Here is a 22,555-nt window from a genome sequence, read left to right on the forward strand (position 1 = left end):
AAACCCTGGCTTGTCAGACACAGCAGGGTTAAATCAGTGGTTTTCATTTTTCCTGTTGGGTTGATAAAGGCATGTTGCTGTCGCATCATAGACTACTTGTTTCATTTGTAGAGATATGTTTACAACAATGCACTGCGGTCTGAATATTACTAGGCTATTAGGAGTGTTGCGTTTAACCATCTACATTATGCTGTAGAAATTTCAGTTTGAAATTTTTTTCCTCCCGTCTTACTCTGCATTTCTGGCAGGATCATTGACAGGGCCACTCAGAGGTTGCTTCTGGCCACATGTGGCCTGTAGGCCATTGCTTGAGTAGGCTGGGCGTAGAGGATCTGTAAAATCCTCTGTGCCACAGGATAACCATTGTTAAATAGGTTTATATCAGCATGTAACCTGTAACTTATACATTGTGTTAAATAGCGACCCACAGGCTGTTGGATATAACCAAAAGATTCAGGGAAGTCATTACTTGTTTAGTTTATATAAGAATCAGTTCTGACATGCTCACCTATAAGTCTGGAAAGCTCACAGAGCCCCCATGGAACATATACTGGCAGCACCGTGCCGTGGCTCTCCTGCAGAGCCAGGTTTGATAGATGGTCAGAGAAGCGACAGAGCTGCTTGGTGACACTGGCATTGCAGAGGTTTAGCATGATATTCAGGCCCAGTGGCTTTAGGGAGGGCAGGTGGCACTGCCAGGATTGGTCATCAAACTGGATGCTGGCAGGGTTCTGCTGGTCTTGTGACAGGCTCAGCATCTCCAGGTGGTAGTCACACACAAAGTCATCAGCCTCCACTTCAGGACAGCCCAGTGAAAAATCCTTGAGATAAGAGAAAAAAACCTGAAGCCACATACCAACTTCCTGAGTTCCTACACTTTATTTGTACTGTGCTGGTTAGTTCCCTGTCATTTTAAGTTATTTCTTATTGGTTAGCTTAAATATGTAGGCCATAGCAGCAGCAGTGAAAATTCAAACTGACAAAAAAAATTTTAATACAACATTTACATTAATACATCTCAGATAACCCAAAATTTCAGTATTAATGGGACTTACTAACGTTTTCACCATCTGTTTTTAAAATTTTATGTATTAATTTTTTTTTTTTTTTTAAAAGAGCTCAATATTAGAAATTTCAGTTGCAGTTTGTACCGGTGTCTGGGCATCCTCGCCTCCCTCAGTGTCATGGCTGAAGCTCACATTCGATCCAGAGTGGTGTTTAGTGCAAGTGGGTACAGGCTGGCAGTGCTGCTGAATCTGGAGAGTGTCAGATGAGAGTGCTGTTTCGTGCGACATCTCGCTGGGATCTGGCCCCACTCCCGGCTGAGGGGGGGGCTCTTTCTGCAGACAAAGCAGAGCCTCTGCCTCCTGGCCCTACCAGACAATAAAAGGTTTTCTTGTTTTTTGTTGTTTTTTTATTAAACTCTAAAATTAATTTTGGGGGGCTAAAAGCTTTGCCTAAGAGAACAAACAAACCTCTTCCCTGTCATCATCCATCTCCATTTGGCAGTATGAGTTAACAGACATGTTGTCTCTGAGGTCATCTTGACTGTTGTGTGATGGTTCCACTCGTCCACTAAAGAACAGCACAGTCTCCGGACTGGGATTTGGCCACGAAAGAATACCCTGCTTGTCCACACAACATAGAACCTGCACGCAAAACAAAAGTACAGATTATATAAACACACACTTACAGAACAAAAAGCTTCCTGAGAAAATAGCTTTCAGTGATAAGAAGAGTTCTAGGCTTTTTAACCTCTATAAAGCGCTGGCTCAGGGAAGCATTGTTTGGTCACTACTTTAGGAATTCCAAAACAGTTCCAAATATCCACACAGAAGAGTTACACACACACACACACTGTAGTATAGGACCCATGTGCCTAAATACGTACAATTTGAAATTGCATAAGGTCCACGTCCTCGAAAATATTTTAACAGTGCTGTGAGAAAGTATTTCACCCATTCATGATTTTGTATTGGTTTTTGCAATTTCATCACACTTACATGTTTCAGATCATCAACCAAGTTTAAATGTATTGGGCAAAGATAACCTAAGTTATTAAGGGAAAAAAGCTATCCAAACCTACCTAGTAATTGGTCTTAACTTAATAATAACTGGTTGTGCCATCCTTGGAAGCAATAACTATAATTATTGTATCCAAAAGATATTATTTAGAATCTGTTCATTATGTAGAGAGACAACACTGGTTCATCCCTTGCATTAGGTGGTTTTTTATGCTTGAATGATTCATAGGTCAGTGTTAATTGGCAAAAAACAAACAAACAAAAATATTCCTCTGAAAATGGTACAAGGACTGAAAAAGAAGAAAAAGTTTGAAAGACAATTTCTTCGGCGAAACAACTAGTAGCTCAGTGTTCCAACATTCGAAAGAAGGGACTGCTCTCACAGCTAGAGATTGACGAGGTACAACACAAATGCTACGGCAAGGAGGAGTCAGGACGCCAGGTCAGGGGGGAGATATCATCACCCCCACCCGAGATTGGGTACATAGCCCCAAGTGCGATAGGAGAAGGATCGTTGAGTGCGAGAGGAACTGACCTGAAAAATAGGATCATGGCCAAGCTTGAAACCTGGATCCCCCGTAGCCGGTTACCAAGATTACGTGAAGTACCCTCAGAAGGTCTGCTAGATGATGTTAATGCAGCACTACGGGCAATACCTACAACCACGATTACCGACACTAACAAGCTGATCTACAATACGGCAACAGTGATCAGTGAGATGCTTGGCTACAAGTTGAACAGCGACAAGGGGCAGTAACCTCCATGGAGAAGGAGGCTAGAGGGCAAGATCAAAGTAGCACGGAGGGAGGTTAGCCAACTAACGGAGTTGCAGAAAGGTGCGACAAATAAGGTGCCTAAGAAATACAGCAAGCTGTCCATACCTGAGGCCTTGGAAACTGCCAAGCAAAGACTCACAGCCTTGGCCAGCCGCTTGAGGAGGTACACCAGAGAGATAGAAGGCAGGAGAATAAACCAGCTGTTCTCCACAGAACCAGCAAAGGTGTACTCTCAGTGGCAAGGGAACAATAAGAGAACAGCACCACCAAGGCTGGAGACGGAGCAATACTGGAAGAGCATATGGGAGAAGGATGCAACCCATAACGGCAATGCTCAGTGGCTAGAGGATCTGAGGGCTGACCACAGCGACCTCCCTGAACAGGGTCCAGTAACCATCACAGTGGCAGATATCCAAGAAAGGGTCTCCAGTATGAAGAGTTGGACAGCACCAGGGCCCGACATGGTTCACGCCTACTGGCTGAAGAAGCTGACTGCACTCCACGAGCGTCTGGCAGCACAAATGAACCAGCTGCTAGTTAACGAGAGACACCCGGAATGGCTAACTGAAGGCCGGACGGTCCTGATCCCCAAGGACCCCAAGAAGGGACCGGTCCCCTCCAACTACCAACCAATAACCTGCCTCAGTACTACATGGAAGCTCCTGTCAGGCATCATATCGGCTAAGATGAACAGGCACATGGGTCAATACATGAGCGGGACACAGAAAGGGATTGGCAAGAATACCAGAGGCGCAAAACACCAGCTACTGGTAGACAGAACAGTCAGCCGAGACTGCAAGACCAGACTGACCAACCTGTGCACTGCCTGGATTGATTACAAGAAGGCCTTTGACTCAATGCCCCACAGCTGGATATTGGAATGCCTAGAATTGTACAAGATCAATGGGACCCTAAGAGCCTTCATCAGGAACTCAATGGGGATGTGGCGTACAACACTAGAGGCCAACTCCAAGCCCATAGCACAAGTCACCATCAAGTGCGGGATCTACCAAGGAGATGCTCTGTCCCCACTGCTGTTCTGCATAGGCCTGAACCCCCTCAGTGAGATCATTAACAAGACTGGCTACGGATACCGACTACGGAACGGAGTAGTTGTCAGCCACCTCCTGTACATGGATGACATCAAGCTGTATGCCAAGAGTGAACGAGACATCGATTCACTGATCCACACTACCAGGCTATACAGCAATGACATTGGAATGTCGTTGGGACTGGAGAAGTGTAGTCTGATGGTAACAAAGAGAGGGAAGGTAGTCAGAACTGAGGGGATTGAACTACCAGAAGGCAACATTGCAGACATAGAGGACAGTTACAAGTACTTGGGGATCCCACAGGCGAATGGGAACCATGAAGAGGCCGCTAGAAAAGCTGCAACCACCAAGTACCTGCAGAGGGTCAGGCAAGTCCTGAGGAGTCAGCTGAATGGTAAGAACAAGATCCGGGCCATCAACACGTACGCCCTGCCCGTGATCAGGTACCCTGCTGGGGTAATAGGCTGGCCAAAGGAGGAGATAGAAGCCACTGACATAAAGACAAGAAAGCTCCTTACCATGCATGGAGGGTTTCACCCCAAATCCAGCACCCTGAGGCTGTACGCTAAGCGGAAGGAAGGGGGCCGGGGACTGGTGAGTGTCAGCACCACAGTCCAGGATGAGACAACGAACATCCAAGAATACATTGGGAAGATGGCCCCAACTGACCGAGTGCTCAGTGAATACCTCAGGCAGCAGAAACCCAAGAAAGAGGAGGGAGACGAGGAACCATCATGGAAGGACAGGCCCCTGCACGGTATGTACCACCGGCAGATAGAGGAGGTGGCTGATATCCAGAAATCCTACCAGTGGCTGGACAAAGCTGGACTGAAAGACAGCACAGAGGCACTAATCATGGCAGCACAAGAACAAGCTCTGAGCACAAGATCCATAGAGGCTGGGGTCTATCACACCAGGCAAGACCCCAGGTGCAGGCTGTGTAAAGATGCCCCAGAGACAATCCAGCACATAACAGCAGGGTGCAAGATGCTAGCAGGCAAGGAACGCCATAACCAAGTGGCCGGCATAGTGTACAGGAACATCTGTGCCGAGTATAACCTGGAAGTCCCGAGGTCAAAATGGGAGATGCCCCCAAGGGTGGTGGAGAATGACCGAGCTAAGATCCTGTGGGACTTCCAGATACAGACGGACAAAATGGTGGTGGCTAACCAACCGGACATAGTGGTGGTAGACAAACAGAAGAAGACGGCCGTAGTGATCGATGTAGCGGTTCCGAATGACAGCAATATCAGGAAGAAGGAACACGAGAAGCTGGAGAAATACCAAGGGCTCAGAGAAGAGCTCGAGAGGATGTGGAGGGTGAAGGTAACGGTGGTCCCCGTGGTAATCGGAGCACTAGGTGCGGTCACTCCCAAGCTAGGCGAGTGGCTCCAGCAGATCCCGGGAACAACATCGGAGATCTCTGTCCAGAAGAGCGCAGTCCTGGGAACAGCTAAGATACTGCGCAGGACCCTCAAGCTCCCAGGCCTCTGGTAGAGGACCCGAGCTTGAAGGATAAACCGCCCGCAGGGGCGTGCTGGGTGTTTTTTTATTTTTTTATATATATATATATATATATATATATATATATATATATATATATATATATATATATATATATATATATATATATATATATATATATATATATATATATATATATATATATAAAATATATAAAAATATATATATATATATATATATATATAAAAATATATAAAAATATATAAAAATATATAAAAATATAAAAGTCACTCATTAATAAATAGCTGGAAAAGAAACGTGTAGTTGTAGCAGTAAACAGTGTGTTAAGTGGATGCATTGTTACTTGGATTCGGGTCAGGTAACTGGATGGTACCACACCTGAGAGCAGTTACTGTGTTCAGATCTGCACAAATGAACTGCATCAAGCAGGAAAACTAACCCGAGTTTGATTTAAATGGACTTAATACTGCAGGTATGAAAATACCCTAAGTTTACATAGAAATTTGATATGAGGTTAGCCAGCACAGATTAGGTGTTCTGTTCTATGATCATATATCAAAAGCTTACAGAACAGAGCTGCATATAATTTTATTCTATTTTTAATTTGATCTAGACGCAACATGAAATGCATTTTGGGTAGCATTTTTTTACCTAGATGTATTTGTCTAATGGCCTACAATACTCACTGTGACAGATCCCAGTGTATGTAAAAGGCTGGAAGTACAGCAGAGTGTCTGAGATTTTCCCTTCAGGACAGCAACCAGGTGTCTCCATACACATCGGAGCATCTCCTGCTTAAGTGAAAACACACACACAGACACACAGTTATCAAGAGAACTACTAGGGGCAGGGATAGCTCAGTAGGTAAAGTGGTCGCCCCATGATCGGAAGGTCGGCGGTTCGAATCCACTTAACGGCTACCCTGAGGTACCCCTGAGCAAGGTACCGTCCCTACACACTGCTCCCCGGGCGCCTGCTTAGTGGGCTGCCCACTGCTTCACTGAGTGAATGGGTCAAATGCAGAGAAAAACAAGTAATTTCCCCATGGGGATCAATAAAGTATCCATTATTATTATTATTATTACTTACTACTAGATATCAAAAACCTAAATGCTTAAATACATGACTAAAATGTATGAGTCTTATGAGGAGGGGCAATATACATGTAGGAACACCAATCGCCTTTGGACCTCAGGTCGGGTGCTCCACTCCTGACTAGGGTGCCTGTATCCAGTAAGAAATACATAACAGACCTGCCTTTTCTCTATGCATAAATACCCCCACCCCCCCCCCCCCCGTATCCCACCCACTAACCCAGATGCCAATATGAAGAGATAATCACTTTATTATTATTGTCAGTGGTCATAAACTTTATGCCTGATCACTGCATGTCAGAGAACTGAAGTGTATTGCAGAGATCTGAAGTGTCATTAGGTTCAGATCAGGAGCATGTTTAACAGAGAAACCTTCCTCTTGATGAATCTTCCTCTTCTACTAAGCTGTCAGATACCGTAATTAGATTGTCAGCAGAAGTAGCCACCCCAGTTCTCTTTCGTGAATGCAAATTTGTCCACTACACTTCCCTTTTCTATAGACATGTTCCCTACAAGTTTAAATAACAGATTGAGCTGCTAATGTGCAGGATTGACAGCCACAGAGGAGTTCAAAGTCTTTCATTGAACTCCCCTGCAGCTCACTGACCAGCATGTCTTCCAAACACAAAGTCAAACTTTATTTCATGAAATTAGGTGGAAAATATTTTCATGGTTCACTGTTGATAAGGAGAGGACACAAGGAGAGGAAACCTAATTTCCAGTCATGCAGTATAAGCAAAAAAGCAGAGGTGAAAGGTCCAACAAAGAGTCAGTGCCTCTCTTATCCTCAACACTTTCTATCATTTTCTCTGATTCAAACGCCAAATACTAAATGTTTGCAAAAAGACAGACTGGTGGCAGTTGTTACTGTCCAGTTATAACAGAAGACAATGACTGAGTTTGGTTAGAAGCTGTGTTAGGTGGTGGGAACAGAAGTAGTAACCATGGACATGAACACATAATCTTAAACACACAGGATAGATTATTGAAGGTAACTATTCGATGACAAAACAAATTTCCCACGTGTGGGACTAATAAAGGTTATCTTATCTTATAACGGGAGGCATCTGAGTGTAAAATCACATGAAGAGTTGCTTGGTCAAATTGTGTTGACTAATAATGTCCAAACAAAACCATTCAAAGAGAGGGAAATCACATGTACAGCATTTACAAACAGAAAGCAAAGTCAAGTATTTGGATGAAAGCAAAAAGCAAACAAAAAGGACACCGAATCTAATGTCTATGTAAGACATTCAGATGTAAGTGGGACTGAGGGTGAGAGGGGAAGGTGGAAAAGTAGCAAGAGCTATGTACAATGGTTCCACAGAAGGGTTGCAAACAAACGGGTAAAGACAGTGAGTGGGTTCGTTCAGGTGGATTTGGGAGCCAAGCAAGTTTAGGCGGGGGGAGAGAATGGGGTGTCAAACAGCATGAGGTTATACCTGGGAGGAAACCATCTCGGTGTAGCTGCTTAGAGTGTCCTCAGAGAACTTAGCAAGCTAGGGCAAGAGAAGAGTCTAGTTAAAACACAGAAGGAGGCTCTCACTGTGCCTCCTCTGTGTGGGATATGGTGTGTGTGTGTTTGTGTGTGCATGTGCACTGTTATTACTGAACTGAAGAAGAAAAACATCTGAAACAGTGTGCAGTGCAGACGATCAGAAGTTAGCAAACAGCAGACACAAAAACACTGGATAACCTATATTTGATGAGACGCCATGAACACTGGTCTGGGCCCTAAAGTGATGCCTTCACCTTTATCGTGCAATTTGCAGCAGACTAAATTCGAATTTTTACATTTTTACCAACACTTACATGCATTGCTCCTAATTAGATTCAGAATATGGGGCTGGTGGGGCTGCTCTGGCTTTGTGAGTTAGAAGTCCAACTTGAAGTCCAAATTCTGACATCTGATGCACCAACACTCAGCCAACATTCCTTTGACAGGTTCAACTACTGAAACCTTCAAAGGCACATTACTTCCATCTTTATGACCAAAGCCTGGTATTGTTATTGCTGTTTAATCACAAACATTTCACCACAAAAAAGCCTGATATCGCATTTTGAAAGGAAAAAATAAACTATATATGACCTAGACATCTACCAAATATTGACTTTAGAAAGATTTAATCTGTGTACCATTTAGATCTATTTTAGAACCTTTGTCAGAAGAAAATTTGGTGAATGGTTGAAATTAGCTTCAAAGCCTCAAAAGATGATTTTTCACCTTTTCAAACAAATTTACACTTAAAGGGTATGTTTTTAAAGGCTATGACTGGCCACCCAGAGTTGTTGTCAGCCATTAGATATTACCCTTACTGTGACGGATAAACTTTTGTCAATACAGGTAAGAGTGTAAGAAAAAGTGTGATCTCATTGACTATTTACTGTGATAGAATTTGTCAGCCATTATGTCACCACAAGACTGTTTATATATTCCTATTTCTTAGTATTTACCCTCAAAACCACCGACTGAGTTGCAGTGCTGCTAGTAGAAGCAACATTTTGACAATAAAAAGGTGAGAAAATCATCCATTAACAGAAAATTAACTCATGCTCAAGTTTAATGCAGACAATAAGAAGTTATACTACGTCCACTATAACTTCACAGATGAAATAATGTTCATTTATACTAAACAGCTGTATTTGGGTCCCATCCGTGCACAAACACATGTATCAACAGTGGGGTCATTGAGCAAACTACTGTTGTCAGCCATTACTGAAACTGCTAAAGACAGCGTTCTCCATCACAAAAGCTATTGATGAAATTGATTTTGGAAGAATGAAGTCCATTCCTTCAGTAGAATTTGGAGAAGGAATCCGAAGGTGCATTAAAGTTATTCTTGACACACATGACTGAATTTCATTTAGTCATTTATCGCTATCTAAAAGCATTACTCCAACAGTTTTACACTGTAGTTCTACTCAGTGTGTCTGTGTCCCTGAAGGACTTGTTGAGAAAAAAGCATTGGTGTTATTATCAGGGTTTGAAGAGTTCTAGAAATAATAGTTATAGATTTATTCACCTTTGAAATCCGATGTGTCTGCTTCTTTGCAACCTCTGTTCAACTGTCTGCATGAAGTTAAAATTTGGTTATCACATAATTTTCTTACACTGAATGAGAATAAGACCGAAATCATTGTTTTTGATAGTCACACTCCGCCAGACCAGTTAGCTGATGGCCTAGAGGTCCTCTTGCTAGCCATTTCTCGCTCACTGTAAGAAACCTCCGAGTGTTCCTGGATGGCGCTTTTAAACTTGAGAAACAGGTCTCCACTGTGGTAAACAACAGCTTTCACCAGTTGCGTCAGATATCCAAAGCAAAGCTGTTCCTACCTCTAAAGGACCTTGAAAAGCTTATCCACGCATTTATCACATCCAGACTGGACTACTGTAACTCCCTCTACAGCCTCCAACATGCTTCAGTTAGTTCAGAATGCAGCTGCGCGCCTCTTAACAGGTACGAGAATCTATGAACACATCACTCCAATTTTAGCCAGCTTACATTGGCTCTCTGTTAAATATCGTATAGATTTTAAAATTCTTTTGTTCACTTTTAAAATTCTAAATAATTTAGCACACAGCTATCTTTCCGAACTCCTCCACTTGTACAATCCCAATAGAGCACTAAGATCGTCCAATCAGATGCTCCTAGCACAACCTAGGTCTCGACTGACGTTGAGAGGCGACCGGGCCTTTGCAACCATAGCACCTAGACTCTGGAATAACCTCCCTGTTCATATTCGTACCATCTTTTTACTTTGGCTTTTGATTCTAACTAGTTGGTTGTTATCTGGCTTGTTGTGTTGTCACCTATTGTTTCCTGCCCTGTTTTCTTATTGTTTATTTTAATTGTCTCATGCTTTTACTGACTGTGAAGCACTATGGTCAGCTTTGTTGTTTTTAATATGTGCTATATAAATACATTTTGATTTGATGTGTTCTTTTAGACCTGTTACTAAAAGTAAAAAAAAAAAATTAAAAAAAAATCCACTGATAATAACTGAAGCCTTTTCTCCTGTCATTGCATGTCACATTTGTGTGTGTGTTTGACCGTGTCCCTGTGTGCATGTCCCTTACCAGGCCAGCTGGTGACACACGGCTGAACTCGGCGAGGACCCTGGCCTCTCCGTAAGCATTCACCAGCACCCACATAATAGGAAAGAGCAGGGGCAAAATGGGCAGAACACCCATTAGCTGAAAAAACAAGTCATACACACATTTCTGTCCAGTCTTTTTCGCTTTCAAGAATATTCTTAGTACAATCATTATGTTTGGTGCCAACACAGAACAAACTGTTAGGAAAGTTTATTATCAATAGTAATCACAAAAAACACCTTTACATACACACTGGTTGGCTGTGTCCCTACATCACTAATACATTACAGTCTTTGCTGTCTGCACATTTACTGCTTTGAATTATTTTACCTGAAGCTGAACAAAATTGTAGCATCTAGGAGTGAGGCTGGGGGCAGTAAGAAGAAAGCGAACAGTGTTAACAAGCAGGAATGCCACCTAGAAGAGGGGAGCAAAACACACATAAGACTGCACATATTTACATGTTCATGTTCAAATACAATGCAGAATACATTAGGAAGAACACACCAACTACTCACCAGAACAACAGGACAGACTAGCTTGGTGATAACCGACTGTACTGTAAATCTCTCATTATCGAGCACAGTGACTGGGCGAGACAGGGCCAACTCCAAATTGTTCCTGTTGGATAAAAGACAGACAGAAATACAAATGATTTTACCAAAGTTTAACAACTTTTTTCCATTACCATTCATTCCCATTGATACTCTTCTTATGTTCATCATCATTCTTCATCTGTGAGATGTTATGGTTTCTTTTCATTACATCATAGTCACATGACAGCAGTATAGCCAATTAACTTTTGTCAATATGGGTACGAGCGCAAGCTAATGTTCAAATAAAATGTCACAATTGAGAAAAAGTGTGATTTCTTAATATTTACTTTCCAAAAGCCACAGACTGAGTTGCAGTACTGTTTCCTGAAGCAACGTTTTGATAATAAAATGGTCAGAAGAAAATTAACTCAAGTTTGATGCAGATCCAGGATAACAGGATCAAAGTTATACTTACCTCCACTATAATTTCACAGATGAAATAATGTCCATTTATACTAAACAGCTGTATTGTGGTCTCATTCGGGCACAAACAAATTTATCATCAGTCTTCTGGGTTATCTAGCAAACTGCAAATGGGAAGCATTGCTCCTTTTGGAGAACAGTAACTTTGCTGTTTATTTTTCTGTTATGGTGGGCAGATGAAGATTTGCCCTTTTGACCTTTTAAACAGCACACTGGTGCATTAATGTGCATAACCTAATGTTAACCTAAGGTGAATGTCATGTATGTATGTTTTGCTTCCATCCCACCAAAAAAATGCATATGTACATGAAAGACTGTATAATACTTTTAACATTCATTTTTAATATTTGAGGATATTAGAAGTAATTCCAATATTTGGTTTAAAAAACAAAAAACAAAAAAATAAACATGGCTATGTTCCCTACCTTATCGTGTCCAGGACTGGAGTACAGACCACTCTGAAGAGGCGGTGTTGCTGGGGGCTCTGGGGTCCTCTTTTCTCATTGGCCCGTGGTGAAGGAGGAGGGGAGAATGGTGGGAATAAATCTCCTGGTTCAAGCACAATGTGCTCATCATCCTGAGGAGGAAAAATGAAAAGAAAAAAAAAAAAAGAACAATTATAATTTCTGAGATACCAGATACCGGTCTTACTGACAGGTTAAGGACCTTCTATGGCCCTGTCAGCTCTCCTAGATTTAACCACCTGTCTGCTGCACTGTCAATCATAGTCTCAAGACTATGCTGCGAGACACAGCAAACCTTTTAGCAAAAGAAAGTACTGATGTGGCATCCTAGAGGAGTTGGACCTCCTGTGAAACATGTGTATGGTGCAGGTATCGTCTCGTGCTTCCAGTAGAAAAGATGAAAACTCAGCAAAGCATCCAGTCAGAAAATGATGATGAGGGGAAAAAAGGTCAGAGGTCTCCACCTGTAAAACTATTTATTTTTTTGCCTCCATTTTCATAAACAGTGTAAAAAACAATGTATTAAATAGAATTTTTTACACAAACTAATAACAAAAATATCCTGTCCATCCTTTTTACCACATATCATACAACAATGCATTAGTTTTGTCTAAATGTGGCTGATAAACTTCCAGTTGATGTATTTGTTATTCCTACCAGCAGAGGAAATACCAGGTGAGATTGTGTCTAATACCTAAATACAGGCTTAAGCTGCCGATACAAATTGTGATACGTGTTGCTTTTTAAAGCTTTTGAAAATTGTTATTTACTCAAAAAAATAGATACTATCTTACAAAAGTATACTACAGCTTACAGTAAATGCAGACTAACCTTAATGCCTCTAAGTGATGCAAAGGCCTCTTGACCAGGTCTCAAAGCAATGATATCGCCTTCCACCAGTAGACTAACAGGCAGGTTAACCAGCTGAGAGTCACGATAGGTCCAGTGAAGGGACCACGATGGGGATGAGGGTGTGTAAAGGTCAGGGTAGAGAGATGAAGGCCATTTCACTTCACCAACACAGGCTGACAAGTAATCTAGGATAATGAATTACAAAATTGAGGATTTATTTAGAGAACAAAAGAAGAACTAACATGACAGACTAACTCTTGTTAATGAAATAGGATTTGAAGAAGGTAAAACAAAAAACAATTACAACAACAACAAACAAAACTAAACAAACAAATGCGACTTTTACAGAGAATACAAGTTCCTCAATTCTTCTGTGTTTGCAGTAATGCAGTCATGAGCCTTACTCACCACTGAGCTGTGTGATGATGGCCTTTAGGCGCCATATCATCTCATTTCGCTTCAGTCTCTCCTGGCGTCCACCCAGACACAGGTTCAGCACCAAGAGGAGAAGGAGAGCAGCGGCATTCAGGAGCTCTATACCAGCACTGTGGAGGTGAAGACAGAAGACCACAGCTATGAATGAAAGATCAAAGAATACAGTGATGAAATATCTCTCATCATGGTGGACGAGGGAGATGCATTTCTCAATTACCTGGCTGTGCTAAACATTTTTAATGCAAACTAACTAGAATTTCAACCAGTGCTTTTTTTTTGGAAAGGATGCTATCTTGTAGAGAATCCCTCATGTGCCGAGAAGAAAGCTCTCAAAGCACTGACAGCTATGTGGACTTACCACCGTGTGGAGGTGAAGAATAAGACATCCCAAAAAGAGGTTACATACCTCCCCTTCGGCTGGCTACCATGGCAACAGACGAGTCCCACCACCACCAGCAGAGTGAGAGCAGCACCCGGCCAATGGACACAAGAGTGACGATTACCATGGTAAAGGAAGCTATTTTGCCACTGTTCCTATGGAAATGTCCCCAAAACAAAAGCAAGTAAGCACAACAATATACAACATGTTACATTACAAAGTAGTGTGCCTACACAGAGCACATGTGTATGTACACAGAGCCTCACAAGTATGTAAGGCTTATAAATAAATAAATAAATATTTATTTATTAGGGGCGCAACGATACTCGTATCGATATTGAACCGTTCGATACAGTGCTTTCGGTTCGGTACGCATATGTATCGAACAATACAACATTTTAAATTTATTTTATCAACTTTCCTTCTGACAATGCTGTAAGTGGATCTGCGTTCGACTACTCCGCCTAGGCTGCACTGTCCAGTGCAGATCCACTGAGTGCAGCACATGCTAGCAAGACGGAAGCTAAGCTCGTTGCAACATGGCAACTGCCTCAACGCTACCCGAAATTGAACCTCCCTCACCCTCATTCAGATCTGGCCTTTGGAACTATTTTGGTCTTCAAGTTAAGTATGACCCTGAAGGTAAGCGCGTCATGGACTAAAGTAAAACAGTATGTTGGATGTGCCACGCAATGCTCAATTACATGGGTGGGAGCTAGTGTGTTAGCGCAGTTAGCTCGTTAACGTGTTGGCTGTCCAGCCCCACGCACGGGGCGATCCGCGGTAGCTCGTTAACGGAGATTTGCCGTGTTGTGGCGTTGACGTCATTTTAACGAGATTAACGCTGACAGCACTAGTGGGAACACAACGAATATGACTGCACATTTACGCCGACATCATCCTAGTGCAAAGACAAGTGGAAGCAGACAAAAACAACAAGCACGCATGCTACAAACTTTACCCGAGTCATTTAGACAGCCGTTAGCACAGGATTCTCTTCATGGGGACCTGATATGTTTATTATGCTGCTGAGAATATAGCCCAGAAGAAGCGTATAGTATAGCTTTTATTTTGGAAAGAGCCATTTCTCTGTAATAAACTCTTTTCCAAAGATGAGGGATTCCTCCATCAGATAGATTTATTTTTTATCCCTTTGTTGTTTCAGCAACATTAAATTTAAAAACTGTACTTTTCAGTTAAAATATATATTTATAATTTTAATAAATGACAAATTAAAAAAGCATGAACATTTTTTTGTATCGAAAAAATATCGAACCGTGACACCGAGTCACCGTGACAGCTCCTTTTTGGCACGAACAGAAAACAGCAGTGAAGTTGTTAACCTCACCAGGTACCGCCATCCAAGGAATAGTGCATACATATGTAGCATAATTTACAGATATAGCCACATATATGGAAAATCCAAAACGGGGAAATAAGGTTCTAAAGTAAGGACCACTGGTTTAAAAGTGTAGACACAAGTGTGTGCGTACCAGCACAGATGTTCGTCTGCATGCAACTCTCTGATGCTGTTCCAGCAAGCTGCTTAACTGGTCCCGGAGCTTCTCAAGAGCCTGGCCAGTTGAAAGGCCCAGAGCCACAGCATCCTCCTCCTGGAAGAACAACAACAAAATAAAACAATCCAGTCATTTTACTGGTCGATTTTAAAAAAGAAAAAAAAAATCCTTTGTTTCACCATTAGTCTTGATGCTGGGTATCAAAAATTCTAGAAGTCCCACAGGTAGGCTTGATTAGCCTTGGGGGAGTCGGGGAGTGGGCAGAGGGAAGGGTTAGGAGCAGTGTGTGAATAAAGAGTTTACAACATTAAACCTATGCAGCCCGCAATTGTTCAGTAAAAAGCATGATAAAACAACAGTGGCAGTGATAATAACATTGGCATAGTTGAATATGGAGCTGGAGTCTGTTTACACAGCATGAGGCGCAAAGAGGCAGCACCCTTACTGAGATGGTGAGCTCAGGTAGATGGAAGAAAGCATGTTTCTAGCGTCCAAAACAGCAGCGCTGTTCCTGTAGCCAACTTTAAAACCTTTAATTTGAAACAGCTAGCGGGAATCCTTCATCAAATCACCTGATCAACAAAGTCCGACTTGGGAAAAAAAACAAAATTTTTTGCTGCTTCATACACTGCTGTTTGTTTTACACAGCAGTAAACCAGTTGTATTAAAATATGCAGATTAACCAAGTCTGACACCATGTTTAAATTATACAGCTTCCAGGCTGACGGCCGACAGCAGAAAGTATGAGGGTAAATATGCTGCAAAATGCCAGAGCTTATAGAATAAAGAAAAAATTGAGAATTTCAAAAACCACAATTATTAGCACAATTATAACCACTGGACATGGGAGTATAGAGGGTGTCTGGGGAGCGTGAGTGTGTGTACGGTGTTCATTTCTGTGTCTCTACATGTTGGATGAGTGTGTGAGCATTTGTATATGTGTGCATGAGGGAGTGAATGCATTCTTGTGTGCCTGTTTGTCCGTGTCAGGTCTTACACTCCACCTCTCTTACAACATATCTTAGAATATCTCAGGCGCCCTGGGGGTGAGGGCCTATGAGGTGTACAAACAGGTATTCACAGACACACCATATTATTTGGCTGCTGCCTCTAAATATATTTTGCATTATTAGTACTGTGTGCTGTTCAGTAACATTTATTATTTATTGTTATTTATGCATATGTCGGTTCTTGCTGTTGTTTCTCTGCTGTGTTATTTTTTCCAGCAGTTGTTGAAGCAGATTGTGATTACAATAACACTAAATAAAAAAGATCCTAACAAAATATCACCATCAAGTGGACCATTAAAGTAAATGTCATGATGGTCCACTAGGGAAAGTAAATCTGTTGGCCATTTTTTGGTCTTCAGACAACAATTCTGCCAGACAGGACAGAATAAACACAATTATTCCACTATTGATTGAAAATTAGCTCTTCTTTATTTGAAAGTTTCAAACTCTCAAAAACATGTTTAGCCCCATTTTCTGTCAGTACGGAACGTTATGACACCAGGTGGGTTGGTTGCAGTCAATAGACACTTTTGTGTTGTCTCTTGCTGCAACAATCAGTTTTATGTTAAAACCAAGGACATACTCTGCACTGAAACAGGGAAATCCACCTGTTAACCATAATGTTCGGGCTTGTAATGCACCTTATAAATGAAGACTGTGTGGAGAAGAGCCTGTTTGAGTCAGGTGACAGGTGGTTCACCGGACCGACAACCCTGATTAAGAAAATTATTTTTCCTCATCTAGTCGATTGTACCAATCAGCTGATGCAATCAGTTCTATTTTATGCAATAAAATTGTCTCTCTTTTCCTACGCACATCAATCTAGTTGACAACAAAACAGCTTTAATACATGCACATCACACCATAAACATGACTATCTTTCTTACCAAAGCACGGTCAGGAATCCCATAAGCACGTGTGCTGGGAAAATTAGAGCTTTTTTCCTCTCGTGTCATCTCACTGACTGGATTGCTTCATTTTAGAAATGAGGAAAAGCGAAATGGAAGTGAAGGATAGAAGGATCGATGTGGAGATTTTGTTTGTTTTCCTGCAGACAGCATGTTCGAACGTGTTTCTGCAAGAAACATTCTTGTGGTGTGATGCACTGGTAGAGAGACTATTTTACTGCATAAAATAGTGCTGAACAGATTTTGCACTCATTTTTGAAGCCAGGGGCAGCACAAAAGTGATCCCTTTAGACTGATTTTTTTTTGTCTTTAATTTCCCCTGAGTTATTGGTTCTGTTACTAGCTAGCTAAAATAAACTAATGTGAGTCTTGACATCAACAACCACCCAATCCGGTGACATGACGTTCCATGCTAACAGAAGATGGCACTAAACATGTTTTTAAAAAGTTGACTTCAAGCACTTATTTCTTATATCCAGCTACAGACAGTGTTACATCTATGTCTGTTTCTGAAAGCAGGGCTATATTGTGCCTTTATACAATTTGTGTTTTGTTTTCACTTTAATGCAAAAATGTTATCACTTACTCCGAGTTAGCAAAATTCTAATATTTTATTAGCCTGTTACACATATACATCTCTGTGTTGTATCCAACACACTTCTGGTATCACAGTGGTTTCTGTTTATAGGTCTGCAGAAAAATTGCTCTCTCTGAAGAAGCAAAAAACCTTGGAAAAACAAGACCCCATGGTAGATGATGTTACAGCAAGGCAGTTAATCTCCTGAGGTCACTCTAAACACCAAGGTAGCTGTCTATTAAAACAGCATCCACACAGGAAACATTTACGTTCCAAAGGCATTTGCTAATCTAAGCAACCAGACTCACCTGTCTCTTATCCCTTGGCTCCATGGCAACCACAACCACTCTACATGCTCTGCTCCTTGTTAGGCAAAGATGTGGCAAATTCTGTCAGTTCTGCCACACAAAGTCCAGCTCTAGATGCTACACATCTTTGATTCCAGCAGCTGTAGATCAAGTGGCTAAGATGCGCACAGAGAAAGCAGTTCTCTGCCTGTTAAGACCTCCTGCACTGCGTCCTTTGCCAGTGTGACAGAAGAAAAGTGGAGAACTCTCTCTGGGATATCTGGTTTTGTTTACTTCCTCAGGTGCTGCACAGGAATCGCGTCATAACGTTGATGCAGAGCCCTGTGAATAAAATGCAAAGCACATGAACAAAAATGTATATCTAACTGGAATGTCATCAACATAGATGACATGAATAACACCTTGGTGTCATTTGGTGTATAAAGTCCAGGAAACATCACCCAGTGTTAGCATAACAGCAGTACTGACAATCAGACTGCACCATAGAATCTACTCACCTTGAACACAAGCAGTTTCAACTGACACAAAACCCCAGAGTCAGCAATCTCCTTGGCAAAGAGTTGAGAGTGGTGAGCCAATCGAACAGGCAGACAGACTGAAGGGTGGAGGGAGGAATGCCCAATATATTCCCTGGACTTGGACAGCAACAGTCTTTCTGACACCGCCATCAGAGAGTCTAGCTCCACAGCCACATTACTGGCCTCGTGGATTAGTTTATGAGTGTGTTGGTGTTGGTTGATTGGTTGTAAGGTGAATAAAGTGCTTTAAGTGTACATAATAAAGCCCTGTAGTCTAAACCTCTTTGAGTGGTCAGTATGAGTAGAAAAGCAGTGTATAAATGTGAGAACATTGTATCTCTGGAAACTAATGGGAAGAGAAGAAACATGCTAGTAGAGCTGGGTGATATGAGAAAAATCTAATATCACGATATTTTTTTGGCTACACCACGACACATATAGCAATATGTTTAAATAAACTTCAAAAATAAATATTATTTTCAACAATATAGTGCCTAAAATTACACTCATTCAAATCGACCATCCAAGGTTTTCTTCTACTTTTAAATTGATTCAAATGTTTTGTATTCAATGTTTTATCCTAACCATTTTTTAACCATCAGTTTTTCACAAATGACAATACTGTCACAGTAAGTCTCTTTCTGTGGTCAACACCAGACCTTTAACAAACTAAAGATCATAGCAACAAAAAAGGACATCAAGCAATAATTGAATAAAACAACTGAAAATAAACGGATGCTCTTTTGTGCTTGTAACATATAAAAATTGTAAAATAAAACACGCGATGACCTCAATTTACAGTAACTATAGTAACTATTAAAACGACTGAACAAGAATAGTCCAGGGTATCACAGCTGGTTTGTTTAACGTTTTCTTTGGTTTACGGGAGATGGTGACATGCAGAGTTTAAAACATTCTTCATTTGGATGACTTTTCAGCTGGTAGAATAATTTCGTGATATTGCTCTCTTTTTATAAATAATAAATAGTTTTACGGCATGTTTTGCAAATTATTGCATTTTGTTCTGCATCATCCCCGTGAAATCCAAATGACAGCAAGTGTCAGTCCCCCGCTCGTCTGACGCTCCCACTGACGCCAAATTTTTCCCAATCTGGTAGCATATAAACAGGCATGCTCAGCACAGTGTGCCAGGTAGAAAACTTTCCAATTGGGACGGGGGAATTAATGATGCATTCCCAGCGTGTGAGAGAGAAAAAAAATTTCACAGTGGCAATGGCAATTTATCCTCGATGGTTACGATAAAGCCAACTTAACCATTGTACGTGGAAAAAATTTGATATATCGCCCACCCCTACATGCTAGTGAAGGCATCTACGTGTTTATCAGAGAACCTCTTTTAAACATTTCTGCCTTGCCAAGTAGCTGTGAAATAACTCCTGCTACTTATACTGCATCTCCTTGATACTGACATCATCATACTTTTTGGTATAGTTTATTTTTATTCTTAGGCTTGATGTGAAACTTAACATGTAAACAAATGACAAAAGTGAACACTCATCTCTGCACGCATGCCAAATATCTATGATTGTGCAAACTTGTCTCCATAGACGTTATGGATAAACAATGGAAAGACTGTTCATCTGTATGTCCACATCCACAGCAATGCATAATCTCTGCATACTACTGCTGAAATGGTCGCCCCCTCGGCCTTTACCTAAACAACCACTTTCAGCAGCGACCATTTAAGGGGTCACCACAGTAATTATCTGCCTCTTTGCATTCTCTACTGTCACCAGAGCCCTTTTCGTGTCTTCCTCCACTACATCCATGAACTCTCTTACCTAGCAAATCCAAATTCAACATCCCTTGTCCAGTATATTAATAATCCCTCATCTGTACATCTTCAAACCATCTCAACCTTGCCTCTCTTAACTTTGTCCCAAAACTGCTCAATCTGAGTCGTCCCTCTAATATACTCATTTCTAATGCTGTCAATACTTGCACTGAAAATGTTAACATCTTCAGTTCTGCCTGGGTGATAGACTGGCTACTTGTCCTGGGTGTACCTTGCTACATACCCAAAGTCAACTGGGATAGGCTCCAGTCGACTTTACTCCACAAGCCGTGGCAATGAGGCATTGCTAAACAGAATTCTGCCAACATTTTCCCCCTATGCATTCATCTTTAGTAGGCTTGATTACTGTAACAGCATCTTTACAGGTCTACCTAAAAAATCAGTCAGACAACTACAGCTCATTCAGAACTCTGCTGCTCGAGTCCTCACTAAGACCAAAAAGGTGGACCACATCAGTCCAGCTCTGAGGTCTTTACACTGGCTGCCTGTCCGTCAGAGGATAGACTTTAAAGTTCTGATGCTGGCCTATAAAGCTCTGAATGGTTTAGGACCAAAATACATCAATGACCTCCTGACCCAGTATGAACCATCCAGATCCCTCAGGTCATCTGGATCCGGTCTTTTATCAGTTCCCAGAGTCAGAACCAGACACGGAGAAGCTGCATTCAGCTTTTATGCTCCTTATATCTGGAACAAACTCCCAGAAAGCCTCAGATCAGCTGAAACACTCAGTTTATTTAAATCCAGGTTGAAGACTCACCTGTTCTCAGCTGCATTTGAATAAAGCACCAAATCCACACTTTTAAGCTTAAATTTCAAAACTTACATTTAACTACTGATTTTATCTACTGTTCTGATTTTATCTGTTTTGATTTTATATACTGTTGTTTGTTTGTTTGTTTGTTTGTTAATTAGTTAGTTAGTTTATTTGCTTGTTTTAATCAATTTTAAATCCTGCTTTTTATTTGTTCTTGTTTCTAATGTCTCTGTAAAGCACTTTGAATCACCTTGTTGTTGAATTGTGCTATACAAATAAACTTGCCTTGCCTTGCCTTGCCTATTTGTGAAGTAAATCGTAAACCGTAGCTGGCGGTTTCAAAGACTTTTGGTAGATTTTATCCACACATAACGATCGTGTTGACACAAATATGACCAAAAGAGAAAGACGGAAAAATACAAAAGTCAGAATTCTGAATTTGACTTAAAGTAAAATCGTCGCAAAACAAGTGAAAACTCTTATTTGTCGTATGGCTTTACGGGCTCTAGCAACTTTACAGAATGGGTATGAATAAGCTCACGTACACCTTGAGAGCTGTACTTAAAGCATAACCCCTAACACTAACCCAGCCTACAGCTCCAGCATGAAAGCTGTAAAAGCATGTCAATTTGTCAAATCACAATACTTCGCACCAATGAAAATCTTATCGCGGAGAACGACAATAGTCGGTGTTTTCACAAGCACCTCTCAAAGGTCAACAAAGCGACATGTCGTGAGTCACATTAGCTATAAATGAAATGTTCTGCTGTAAACAGCAGCTATCACAAGACTAGTCTCGATTTGAGCTTTTAATCGATCTATCTTCTTTAAAAGCAAAGCTGTTGTCAGGCCACATATCTCCTTACCTCCATCTCAGAGGCAGATGCTACCGCAACACAGGCGTTGTTTAAACTACACTTCACCGCTGCAATATTCATCATATCACACTGAGTGGGTGTACATTATTAATATATAAGCACTCACCTTTCCTCATTTTCGAGTCTCTCTGCACATCCTGAAAAAACACCTTTTTCTCTCCATATAAACACACTTCAGATGCTTCACTGTGCAGCAGCAGCCATGTTGGAAAGCGTTCAGCTAGGAGGAAGGAAATAATGTGTACGTGCGCGCGTGCGTGCGTGTTCTTCTTCTTCTTTTGTTTTTAAAGGCAGCTTGCATCCAACAATGTTGCACTATTGCCATCTCTTGGGCTATACTGCTACGTCACTTTTATTTCCTTAATAAGCAGCTCTGCACATTAGGAGAGTCCAGGTCTTACAGTATAATACTCATGTATTACTGTAATCCTTATACAGTAACGTTAGTTAGTGACTGAGCATCCCGGTGACTTTCTCTTGATTCCTGTAATCAGGGTGAATTAGTTACGGATTAGAGTAATTTACCGAAAAAGTACGGCGGGATGCTCGGGTCCTTCGGTGGGTTTGTCCAGTTTACCGAAAAACACCTC

At 41.3% G+C, this 22,555-nt stretch overlaps 1 protein-coding gene across 9 annotated transcripts in view; it reads right to left on the reverse strand.

Annotated features, from left to right (window-relative positions):
* The window catches only part of tmem94 (transmembrane protein 94), a 38,898-nt gene extending 16,669 nt beyond the window's left edge, over positions 1-22,229 (reverse strand). For 2 of the 9 annotated variants that reach the window (XM_080305251.1, XM_026177592.2), the window contains exons 1-14: positions 17,091-17,174; positions 15,170-15,289; positions 13,704-13,831; positions 13,271-13,407; positions 12,842-13,047; positions 11,972-12,123; positions 11,046-11,148; positions 10,858-10,944; positions 10,510-10,626; positions 7,874-7,930; positions 6,024-6,131; positions 1,476-1,649; positions 1,152-1,373; positions 509-821 (exon numbers count right to left, since the gene is read on the reverse strand). In XM_080305251.1, the coding sequence (XP_080161377.1) occupies positions 509-821; positions 1,152-1,373; positions 1,476-1,649; positions 6,024-6,131; positions 7,874-7,930; positions 10,510-10,626; positions 10,858-10,944; positions 11,046-11,148; positions 11,972-12,123; positions 12,842-13,047; positions 13,271-13,407; positions 13,704-13,831; positions 15,170-15,289; positions 17,091-17,159 (1,993 nt within the window). In that variant the 5' untranslated portion in view covers positions 17,160-17,174. Of the gene's footprint in view, positions 1-508; positions 822-1,151; positions 1,374-1,475; positions 1,650-6,023; positions 6,132-7,873; positions 7,931-10,509; positions 10,627-10,857; positions 10,945-11,045; positions 11,149-11,971; positions 12,124-12,841; positions 13,048-13,270; positions 13,408-13,703; positions 13,832-15,169; positions 15,290-17,090; positions 17,178-17,996; positions 18,318-18,493; positions 18,514-22,071 lie in introns of those variants that run through there. The other 7 variants (XM_080305247.1, XM_080305248.1, XM_026177593.2 and 4 more) reach the window with 7 other exon arrangements.
* Between the last annotated feature and the right edge of the window lie 326 nt (positions 22,230-22,555).

This window comes from Astatotilapia calliptera, chromosome 8 (genome assembly GCF_964374335.1).
Source record: "Astatotilapia calliptera chromosome 8, fAstCal68.1, whole genome shotgun sequence".
Classification (NCBI taxonomy): Eukaryota; Metazoa; Chordata; class Actinopteri; order Cichliformes; family Cichlidae; genus Astatotilapia; species Astatotilapia calliptera.